The sequence below is a fragment of the Bos taurus genome, chromosome 8, assembly GCF_002263795.3.
Source record: "Bos taurus isolate L1 Dominette 01449 registration number 42190680 breed Hereford chromosome 8, ARS-UCD2.0, whole genome shotgun sequence".
In the NCBI taxonomy this organism is placed as follows: domain Eukaryota; kingdom Metazoa; phylum Chordata; class Mammalia; order Artiodactyla; family Bovidae; genus Bos; species Bos taurus.
This window is the reverse complement of record NC_037335.1, coordinates 110,985,432-110,997,063: the sequence shown is the minus strand read 5'-3', so window position 1 is coordinate 110,997,063 and position 11,632 is coordinate 110,985,432. Positions and strand designations below refer to the sequence as shown.

The 11,632-nt window shown below is 50.5% G+C and overlaps 1 protein-coding gene across 1 annotated transcript; it reads left to right on the top strand.

Moving 5' to 3' along the window:
- Positions 1-4,697: 4,697 nt before the first annotated feature.
- On the top strand, positions 4,698-9,850 carry RPS7 (ribosomal protein S7). The gene is made up of 7 exons (NM_001098874.2): positions 4,698-4,754; positions 4,917-5,000; positions 5,095-5,166; positions 5,307-5,450; positions 6,651-6,715; positions 9,117-9,267; positions 9,744-9,850. Exons 2-7 carry the CDS (start codon positions 4,926-4,928, stop codon positions 9,819-9,821), a joined length of 585 nt encoding a protein of 194 aa, NP_001092344.1. The 5' UTR covers positions 4,698-4,754; positions 4,917-4,925; the 3' UTR covers positions 9,822-9,850.
- Positions 9,851-11,632: the final 1,782 nt, after the last annotated feature.

Genomic DNA, 11,632 nt, shown 5'->3' with positions numbered 1-11,632 from the left:
TAACAACTGAACAACAGCAACTGCGTATGGGAAGATGCAAGAGTCTGGGCTCGCTGAACCCCTTCCTTTCATAGGCACCTCAGTGTTTTCACATCCTAATTTCCTCAGGGCTCACTCTAAGGAGCAGCTGCAGTCTGATAGCTTCCCCTGGCTGATACTCTTTGGTTCCTCCCTGAGTTCCCTCAGGGCTGGCCGACTCTCCTTCAGAGTTGGCTGGACTGCTGATGACTGTGGCATTCTGTGTTTACTGATGTGGCGGGCAATATTCCGCTTCTCAGTATCTCCATTTCCTTAGTGTTCCAGTCAGTGAAACAGGCCAGTACCTTACCCCTTTCACTTGAAAGAAAAACAACTCAGGGAGAGCATCGCCTCAGGATTTTACTGAGAGTCCTCATTCTTCACAAATCCCAAAGGCTGACCCAGAGGTTACAAACTTCCCGAGGTTCTACTCTGTTGCAACATGTAGATTTGCTTCTTTGCTCTCGTTTTTGAGCCTCCCCTCAGGAAGACAGCATCCACTCACTAAAGCTTTCAGCCGTAAAGGGACCTAGGACTGCCAAAGAAAAATGGCAGTTTTTCCAAGCCCAGGTTCGACACTTAAGGCATCTGCTGTCAGAACAGATGAAAAACCTGTCCTCTCCAGCACTGAGTGACCTTCCTCTGACCTCTGGAAGGTAGATTTTCCTAAAGAAGGGGTGCTTTGTTGTACCCCCTCAAAAGACACTGCTCTCCCGATCACTGCCCAGATGTCCTTTAACCCTGCGATGTACAAGCTGTTTCCACGTAGTACTTTCCTCCTGCGGGAACTCGAAATAATGTACTGACTTGAAGGTTCTTGTGGAATCTTCTTAAAAATACATATTTTATTGTTCTGAACATTAAAAGGATAATAAGGGAATATTATGAACAATTCTACTGGCATAAATTCAACAATTTAAATGAAATGTACCAGTTCCTGTAGAAGCACAAACTGCCAAATTTCATCCAATATGAAAGAAATAATCTAAATATTCTTGTAACTATTAAAGAAATGGAATTCATCATAGTGAAAACCCCTGGAAAAAGACATCTCCAGGCCCTGATAATTTCACAGCTGAATTCAACCAAATGTTTGAAGACTTAACACTGATTCTACACAATTGTTTTCAGAAAATACAAGATGAGGGAGCATGTCCCAACTTATTTTATGCTGATATTAACCTAGTCCAAAACCTGACCAAAACAATACAAAAAAAGGAAACTACAGACCAATGTCTCTTGTGAATAGACATTACAAATCCTCAACAAAATATTAATAAGTGGATGATGAGAAAGTAAGATGAGAGTAAGATGATGAGCCCATCTCACATGAGTGAGAAAGAATTATATTGCATTACCAAGCACGGTTTATTCCAGACATTCAAGGAAGGTGCAATATTTGAAAACCCATTAAGGTAGTCTACAATATTAACAGGCTAGGAAGAAAAACTCACATGATTATACTAACTGATGCATAAAATGCATTTGACATAATCCCATTTATGATAAAAACCCAGAAAACGGGGATAGGAGAGAACTTCCTCAATAAATCTACAAAATATCTACAAACACCTAATGCTAACATCATAGTCACTGATGTGATGAAAGAATGCTTTCCCCGAGGATGGGGAACAGGCAAGACAAGAATGTCCTCTCCCACCAGGCCTTCCAACAAAGTCCTGGAGACCAGAAAGAACTTTACTGGACGAACTTCTGGAGTGCTACTTTTGTGGAGTGGGAGACAGAAGCCAGGTTGAAAAAGTGGGGAAAGGAATGGAAATGGTTCATCAAGGAGGTTTGGAATGGTGACCCAGGTAAGATCACAGGTCAGCTCCATTTTCTCTCTTCAACAAGTTCCAAGCTGATTCCAGTGAGATAATCAGTTGGCCCCTCTCTCCCTAACATTGGAGAAGTATCAGTTCAGTTCAGTCGCTCAGTCATCTTCGACTCTTTGCAATCCCATGAGCTGCAGCACACTAGGCCTCCCTGTCCATCACCAACTTCCAGAGTCCACCCAAACCCATGTCCGTTGAGTCAGTGATGCCATCCAACCATCTCATCCTCTGTCATCCCCTTTTCCTCCTGCCCTCAATCTTTCCCAGCATCAAGATCTTTTCCAATGAGTCAGGTCTTTGCATCAGGTGGCCAAAGTATTGGAGTTTCAGCTTCAGCATCAGTCCTTCCAATGAACACTCAGGACTGATCTCCTTTAGAATGGACTGGTTGGATCTCCTTGCAGTCCAAGGGACTCTCAAGAGTCTTCTCCAACACCACAGTTCAAAAGCATCAGTTCTTCTGCGCTCAGCTTTCTTTAGAGTCCAACTCTCACATCCATACATGACCACTGGAAAAACCATAGCCTTGACTAGACGGACCTTTGTTGGCAAAGTAATGTCTCTGCTTTTTAATATGCTGTCTAGGTTGGTCATAACTTGCCTACCAAAGAGTAAGCGTCTTTTAATTTTATGGCTGCAATCACATAGAGAAGTATATATAGCTTTAAATATCTGAGATGAACACAATCTTAGTAAAGGCTGTTGGAAATCTTAGACATCACCTAGTGTAACATTCTAAGCATTTTCCACAGCACCTGGCCCATGTGGATAATTGCTCTAGTAAATTTGACAGGTGAGGAAACTGAAGTTCAAGTAGATTATCTCCCCACAGCCAGATATTGTTTGCTAGGTTGGAAATGCCCTTCTCCCTAGTGACTCTTTGCCACCTCATGGACCGCAGAATGCCAGGCTTCCCTGTCCATCACAAACTGCCAAAGCTTGCTCAAACTCACGTCCATCGTGTTGGTAATGCCATCCAACCATCTCATCCTCTGTCTTCCCCTTCTCCTCACCACAGATTAATCTCATCTCTTCCACAGAATTCCCTGGTTTCTTAAAGCATGAGTCCTCCTGGCCCCCTTTACTCATTTTACTCGTATGTACTGTTGTAACTTGTCATTATGTATTCAGTCATACAAATTATGTTTTCTTCACTAAACTTCCCTGGTGGGCTTCCCTGGTGGCTCAGCAGGTAAAGAATCCACCTGCAATGTGGGAGACCTGGGTTCGATCCCTGGGTTGAGAAGATTGCCTGGAGAAGGGAGAGGCTACCTACTCCAGTATTCTGGTCTGGAGAGTTCCATGGACTGTGTAGTCTATGGGGTTGCAAAGAGTAGGACACGACTGAGCGACTCTCACTTTCACTCTCAAAATTGCCATCTCCCAAGGGCAAGGATCCAGTGGGTTTTCCTTATAGTTAGCACAGAACACACACCTAGACAATTATTTGTGAATTGTATTTTTCGCTCCTGTCTAGGGCAGGAAGTCCTTGACACACGTGTTTCAAGTGACAGGATACTGAGCATTTTTCCAATAAAAAATTCTGCTGTGTCGAATTATTGACCCACTTTAAGGCCATTTGCCATCCCCGAATCTTTCACCACAGCTGCACTAAATTCAGCTGTCCAGCCTGAGCCCCAACTTTGCCCAAGTGTCCCTTATCCTCCTCCTGGAATTGCACCCTGTTTGGCCCCAGGTCTTTGCAGATGGTGACTGCAGCCATGAAATTAAATGACGCTTGCTCCTTGGAAGGAAAGTTATGACCAGTCTACACAGCATATTAAAAAGCAGAGACATTACTTTGCCAAAGTCTGTCTAGTCAAAGCTATGGTTTTTCCAGTAGTCATGTATGGATGTAAGAGTTGGACTATAAAGAAAGCTGAGCACCAAAGAATTGATGCTTTTGAACTGTGGTGTTGGAGAAGACTCTGGAGAGTCCCTTGGACTGCAAGGAGATCCAACCAGTACACCCTAAAGGAAATCAATCCTGAATATTCACTGGAAGGACTGATGCTGAAGCTTCAATACTTTGGCCACCTGATGCAAAGAACTAACTCACTGGAAAAGACCCTGATGCTGGGAAAGATTGAAGGCAGGAGGAGAAGCGGACGACAGAGGATGAGATGGCTGGATGGCATCACGGACTCAATGGACATGAGTTTGAGTAAACTCTGGGAGTTGGTGATGGACAGGGAAGCCTGGCATGCTGTGGTCCATGGGGTCGCAAAGAGTCGGACACGACTTGAGCGACTGAACTGAGCTGAACTTTCCCTCTTGGGATGGTTCTTCAGCTCCAGGCCGCCTCCACCACAGGTGTCCCTAGACGTCTCAGAATCGTCGGCCGCACCAAGCAGTCGATACGAGAGCCCAGTGTGGCCTGGAAACCACATTTATTCGTAAAGCAGTTCGTTCCCAAAGCGCTTTCACAAGCATCTCATTTGGTCCTCCACAGCCCAAACGGAACCCAAGTCTCCGGTTCCTTTCCGTTGTTTCAGCTGGGACGTTAAGCTTCCTCATGTTAAGTGAGGCTTTTGGTCCTATCTTCAGGGGTAGCCCAAGCCATTTTCCTCAGGCGGACCTGGGACCCCCGACAGACTCTCGCCGGGCCCGCCCACCGCCCGCCTGGAACCTCGGCTGCCCACACGGGAATTCCCGCCAGCAGCCGAGACAAGGATAACAGCGGAGCCAAAAATCCTTCCCGGCTTCCCGGCCCTCAGACGCCGCTTCAGGGGACTCTCTAGGCTGCCTCCGCGTCTCCGTGGTTCTTCCGGTTTCTCTACTCGCGCTATTCCCGCCTCTTCCCCTCCGCCGCCGGGATTTAACGAACTCTCGCGATATCTAGGCCTCTTCCTAGGCCTACTCGGGTCGGCAGCGGCAAGACTGTTTGGCCGCCTCTACAAGGTATGTGGTCCGCGGGCGCTATGCCGGTCCGCCGGCTTCGGGAGGCACACGTCTGGGGCCCCCGGGTGGGGATGCGGCCGATTGTCCGGCCCGGGGGCCCCGATGGCTTGTGCGGGGGGAAGATGGGGCCGGCCGCTCGCCCTGAGCGCCCTGTGCTTCCAGGTCCCGGCCATGTTCAGCTCCAGTGCCAAGATTGTCAAGCCCAACGGCGAGAAGCCGGACGAGTTCGAGTCGGGGATCTCCCAGGTGAGGGGGCGGGCGAGCCGGGGTCCCGGAGAGGGTCGGGGTGAGTGAAGGCTGCGCGCGCTGAGCGTGGGCTGCGCCCTCTGCCGCCCCACAGGCCCTGCTGGAGCTGGAGATGAACTCGGACCTCAAGGCGCAGCTGCGGGAGCTGAACATCACGGCCGCCAAGGCAAGGGGGTCCTCCCGGGGTGGGCTTCGGGTTCCCCCAGGACGGGGCGGGGCTTGGGCATGTGCTCGGGCCGCCGGTAGTGCCGGGGTCCCCCTCCCCGCCTAACTGCATCTGTGCCTCTCTTCCCGCTTCGACTCTAGGAGATCGAAGTTGGCGGTGGCCGGAAAGCTATTATTATCTTCGTCCCCGTCCCGCAGCTGAAGTCTTTCCAGAAAATCCAGGTGCGCCTGGTGCGCGAGCTGGAGAAGAAGTTCAGCGGGAAGCACGTCGTCTTCATCGCCCAGGTGCGTCCGCGGGGCACGTCGTGTTGGGTCGCTGGAGTGAGGGCTTGTGTTGGTAGAGTCACTGGTCGCCGCTTGCACCAGGTTAAAGAGATAGGGGGTACTGTTGCCGGGTGGCCACCTGATGCGAAGACCTGACTCATTGGAAAAGACCCTGATGCTGGGAAAGATTGAAGGCAGGAGGAGAAGGGGAGGACAGAGGATGAGATGGCTGGGTGGCATCACCGACTCTAAAGACATGAGTTTGAGTAAGCCCTGGGAGATGGTGATGGAGAGGGAAGCCTGGCGTGCTGCAGTCCATGGGGTGGCAAAGAGTCGCACACGACTGAGCGACTTCCCTTTCACTTTTCACTTTCCTGCATTGGAGAAGGAAATGGGCAACCCACTCCAGTGTTCTTGCCTGGGGAATCCCAGGGACGGGGGAGCCTGGTGGGCTTCCATCTATGGGGTCACACAGAGTTGGACACGACTGAAGCGACTTAGCAGCAGCAGCAGCAGCTGGGAGGAAAAGGCATGCAAAGGAATGGTTGGTAGGGTAAGGAGAAAATGGTTAAGAGGCTGTGTTTTTGTTTTTTAAGTTAGATTGGGCCTTCTTGCAAACAGAAATCTCTAGGACTTCAGTGCTTAGCTGACGAGTAAGTCAAGGAGTAGTATTCTGACTTAGTACCTGTAAGTGGGTAGTGGGTTGGATGAAATGTAAACAGGTGTGTAATATTTGGGGGATCAGTCACATTTTTCCAGTTACATTTTACTATAAGCTGGAGAAGGCAATGGCACCCCACTGCAGTACTCTTGCCTAGAAAATTCCGTGGATGGAGGAGCCTGGTAGGCTGCAGTCCATGGCGTCTCTAAGAGTATAACTGAGCGACTTCACTTTTCACTTTAATGCATTGGAGGAGGAAATGGCAACCCACTCCAGTGTTCTTGCCAGGAGAATCCCAGAGACGGGGGAGCCTGGTGGGCTGCCAGGACACGACTGACAGGACTTAGCAGCAGCAGCGGGTTCTGAAAGAATAAATGAGGTCAGGAAGTACTATAGAGATTTTTACTCACTTGTTGGGTCTAGGTTGTTTGACTTTCTGGAGCTTTGAATTTATTCAGCCATTAAGTCCTTTGGTTTGTAAAGTAGTTTTGATAGTGCTTAGTTTTCTGACAACTGAAGTCTTTTTAAAAGTTTGTTCATTGATAATTTTTACCTTACAGAGGAGAATTCTGCCTAAGCCAACTCGAAAAAGCCGTACGAAAAATAAGCAGAAACGTCCCAGGAGGTAGGTTTCTTCAGCATCGAAAATGTGTGTACCCCTCTTAGTAACCATTGTTGATTGGCGTGGGTTATTCATAGTAAGAGTTATATAAGTTTTTTAAGTGTGAGGGATGTAGGAAAGCCATTCCCATGGGAATTTTTATCAAGTAACTGGGTTTCTGTAACTGAAATGTTTTCAGGTTGATTCTGGAGGTAAGAGTTACATACATGCACGTAGGTGGTACAGTAGGTCGCCGCGCTCACCAAAGGTGCGACTTTGATCCGGTTCTTCGGGTAAAGGAGGAGCGGTGAGGAGGGGTCCAGGGAGCGTGGGGGGTAGAGCACACCCGATGTGGGCTGGCGGCACGGTGTGTTCTCACTGTTTACTTTTGTTGTCGATTTGACGTTGAAAAACTAGACTTGTCTGTTGCTCATGGCAGAGGTTAAAGGTGTTGCGGGTGATGCATGTTTTATGAACCTGATTGACTTGCAGGTTATCTGCTGTAAACTAGATACTGGAGGGTGGCTCCTTGGTCTGAGCTTTCTGGTGTTGTGTTGAAGTCGCTGACTCCACACACTTGGTTTCTTGGGTCCCTGCAGGCCTGCCTTGGGCGGTTTGAGAAAGGACTTGAGCATCAGTGCTGGTGGGGTAAAGGGCATCACTCATCCTCCCTCCGTCCAGCCAGTGTTCGTGGTGCTGGCGTCTGAGCCAGGGAGTGCCTAGAAGCAGGGCATGAGGGTCTCTAGTGTTGTGGACGGGTGTTGATGGTGCCACGTTGTGGAGGCTGGAGAGGCTGGAGAGGCACGTGCCGGGCGTTACGGAACTTGGCTGTTGGTGCTTTGGTCTTGTTTTCAGGGCAGTTGGGGTAGCAGTAGAATGTAGAACTGTTGGAGGGGGCTATTCTGGATAGTTTGCAGGAGATCAAATACAGGGGATAATCAAGGAGGTTTCATTTGTTAATGCTGCTACTCAGGTGGTTTTGCAGCCTGGGTCCTGACGGCCTGAGTTAGTCCTTGACTGTAAGAGCAGCCCCTTTGCTCTGCACACGGTGAAGGTGCTGACTCCCAGGTCTGTAGCCGTGGCTCTCCCTCGGCGTAAGCCTGTCTCCACTTCTCAGCTGATGACGCCAGCCTGTCCCATGGCCTGGCGCAGACCCGGGAGTCTTCCCTTCCCTTGCGCTGAGCGATCCCCCCCGTCTCCGGTCTGCCTTCCTGCCTGCGGCTTCTCTTCCTTCTGCGCTCATCTTTCTCCTGCACGAGTTGTGTGCAGGGTCTCGGTCGCTTTCCTTCTGAAGCAGCCTAGCTCTGCTGCTTCGTGATTGTCAAGTTGTGCTTTTCCTCAGAAGTTTAGATCGGGCTAGAGTTTGAGTTTGAGACCAGCTAGATTCCGTTCTATTCTTGTGTTTTGAAGGAAGTAAATAACAGGGTCCATAGTGCTTTCCTAACCCGTAAGGGTGTGCTTGGCCAGCGGTTAGCAGCCATCCGTCAGCTGGGCTGACCGTCTGATTTGTGTGCTGAGGTGCTGAAGCTGCTCTTGGCCTTGGAGCAGTGGAGCTTTGTGGTCATTTAGGAGCCCCTTCCGTGTGTGCAGAGCTGCCGGACAAAGAGAAACGAGTAGGACGTGGTGTCTGAGCCACTGAGGGGTGAATAAGACCTGGACACGTTCCGTAATAAAAGGGAGCCCTGCAGACGTTGGGAGTGAGAACAGTCTCTTCATTCTCTCGTTCCTGGTATCCTGTGGTACAAAACTAATAGGCTATAAGTTTGGGGTTAATTGAACCTTGTCTGGCAGCCAGATGGGTTGTGAACTTGGAGTCATATCCAGGAGAGGAGCAAGGCTCCCTTGGCAGTCTGGGATGGGATGGGCTGAAATTGGGACCCTCATGGGAGGGACCACATCCTAGAGCTGGGGTAGAACAGTGTCCTTTGGGTGGGGTGTTGCCTCATTCCATCACAGGAACAGGGAGGGGCTTTGGTGCATCTTAGAGGCCAGGGACCCCTCAAAGTGTCTTCGGTAGATAAAGCCTGTGGTGACATCTAAGCATTTGACAACACTGGAGAAGATCATTTTGGAAGAGAGGTTACTACAGAGAATCATGTGAATGACAACCTAAAGGTGTGTCCTATAATAAAAGTCATCACTAGTCTCCTTTTCTGGAGATGATCACTCATGACAGCTGGTGTGTGTGGTTTACAACACGCTGGCTTTGGAAGTGAGATGGGAGTGTGTGTGTCTCCCTCTCCTCGTGTGGCAGCGGCTCTGCTGTGATACATGAGACAAAAGGACGTAACTCGAAAGCTCGTGTTGCTGTGGCTTCGGGAACCTGGAGCCTTCCACTCAGGGTTTGACTTGTGGAGGTGCCCTGGAGGTTCCCAGGAGGGCAGACCTTGCTGGGTTTCTCACTTTTGTCGCTGTGTTCTTCAAGCCGCACTCTGACCGCTGTGCACGACGCCATCCTGGAGGACTTGGTTTTCCCAAGTGAGATCGTGGGCAAGAGGATCCGCGTGAAGCTGGACGGCAGCCGACTCATAAAGGTCCATCTGGACAAAGCTCAGCAGAACAACGTGGAGCACAAGGTAGGGACTGGCCTCCTGGGGAGGGGCCAGATGCAAGCCCGCCCCCTGGGGGAGGGGCCAGATGCAGGCCCGCCCCCCCTGGGGAGGGGCCAGACGCTGCCCGGGCCGGGGTGAGCCCAGCCGGCCCCAGTGGTGCTGAACCTGCCTGTGGGAGCCGACTGCCTTGGGGGCTGATCAGGTTAAATTGGGAGATGTTTTAAACACTGGAATTGTTTTAAATTGTTAGGAGAAATGGATGTGAAGTAATTCCATGGTGTGTGTTAGGCTGAACTTAAGGCTGGGTGGTAGTCGAGATAGACTCTGGGGAGAACTATCATTTGGCTTCATTTCGGGTAAACTGTCACCCCCGCGTCTCCGAGTGACCCAGAGGAGCCAGCAGGCGGCTCAGGGGTGGAGCCCTTTGCCCACCACAGCTTGCCCCGTTTGGAGCTACCGTCCCCTGTGTGTGTTGTGACCATTTATCTCTTCTCTTGTAGGTTGAAACGTTTTCTGGTGTCTATAAGAAGCTCACGGGCAAGGATGTTAATTTTGAATTCCCAGAGTTTCAGTTGTAAACAAACGACTAAATAAAATATTATTCTCAGTGCTGTGTTTTGGGCGTGGTTTTCAGACTTGCAGAGCTGCGGATGCAGAGCTGTCTGGATTTTGGGGTCGCTTCCTGCTCAGGCTGGGGGGTCTTGGACTGACGGCGCCTGTCGTCAGGGCCCCGCGTTGGTTTCCCAGCACAGTGGCTCACTTACACATGCGTTCATATTTTTCAGATTCTTGCCCCTTGTAGGTGATTATAAGCACGTGTGTAGTTCATGGGCACTCAGTAGGCCCTCAGGGGTGGTCATCTGTGTTACATGGTGGAGCCCACTTCTGAGCTGCAGGGTTTGTCTTGGGGACAGTGACTGGCCGAGGACCCTGCTGCCCCAGCCTCCTGCCTGCCTGACGGCCTCCATGGCCTTCACAGTCCTCCTTGATTCTGGGCAGCCTCCTATATTAAGATCCCTCGTGACCTCGGGATCTTGGGTGTGACATGCGCTGACGCCTCTCCACCATGGGGCCCTGGGTGCTCCACGCTTGCACCCTTGTCCGTGCTGGCTGGGCTCCTGTGCCGCAAGCCAGCGGGCCGTGTGGCCTGGTGTCCCTCTGCCATCAGGAGCTCTGGAGAAGTGAAGCCTTGAGGGGAGGGCGGGTGAGGTTAACGTCCTTGTGGACAAAGTGTCCCGAGATACGGCTGCACAGAGGTGACCTCTGGGGAAGATTCCCAGCTGGAGACACATGGGCTTGCTGGGGCTCTCGTGTCCAGATGTCTCGGTTATATCTGAGAAATGTAAATAATAACTGGGACATGGGCCAGACTCTTGTCCGACCCCTTGGAAGTGGCCCGGCTCTTTGGCAGTCAGCGTTGGGCCGGGGGGCAGTGGGATGAAGACCGGAGGCCCAGAGGAGAAGCACCAGTGATGCTGGAGGCTTTTTGGTGCTTGTTGGCAAGGCAGCTGTAAATGCGATTGTGACCTAAAACGGCTCTAATTTACAATCTGCTTCAAGTAGGCAAGTGAATATCAGAAATGCACGTCAAAACCACAAGCTATCACCTCGCACCTGTCAGAATGCTGCTCGTAGAGGTAACAGAATGGAGGTAACAATGTTGAAAACTCAAGAAAACACTGGTGGAGTGTGTGTGAGTGCGGCCACTACAGAGAAGTAGGCAGGTTCCTCCAAAAAAGGAGTTGCTGTGATCTCACAATTCCATTGCTGAGGATTTATGCAAAAGTAGTGAAAACATCAAAGGGATGTCTGTCCTCCCAGGCTTATTGCAGCATTATTCACAATAGTCAAGGTACTGAAACCTACCTGCCTGTCACGGGACAAATGGATAAAAGCTACAGATAGAGATGTACAATCAAACACCCTCGTGAGGAGGAGGGGTGTCCTTCATTGGACAGCGTGCTTTTCCCTGGAGGTCATAAGCTAAGTGAGGTAATCCAACAGAAAGACACTATGATTGTAACTTTCATGCGGGTCTAAGGAAGCCAGACTAGAAGGGGCGGTGGTTGCCAGGGTGGTGCTGGCAGGTGGGGACTGGGAGAGAGGTTTCAGGGACACGTGTGCAGCTAGTAAGTCCTGGAGAGCTGATAGCGCAGTGCAGTGAACACAGACAGCTATGTTGTATTAAAACCGTCAAGATTCCTGAGAGCTAGATCTTAATTATTCCCACCACAAGAGAGAAATGACGGACTTCCCTGGTAGTCCATTGGCTAAAGACTCCACTCCCAGTGCAGGCGGCCTGGGCTTGATCCCTGGTCAGGGAACTAGGATCCTGAGTGCCGCAGCTAAGACCTGTCAGCCAAGAAATTTTAAATCAACATTTAAAAAA

Bases quoted from the DNA above. Each gene is read 5' to 3' on its own strand.
- RPS7 (NM_001098874.2), top strand. From the start codon at position 4,926: ATGTTCAGCTCCAGTGCCAAGATTGTCAAGCCCAACGGCGAGAAGCCG. The intron at 5,001-5,094 runs GTGAGGGGGCGG...GCCGCCCCACAG, and splicing joins TCGAGTCGGGGATCTCCCAG to GCCCTGCTGGAGCTGGAGAT. The intron at 6,716-9,116 runs GTAGGTTTCTTC...GTGTTCTTCAAG, and splicing joins AAGCAGAAACGTCCCAGGAG to CCGCACTCTGACCGCTGTGC.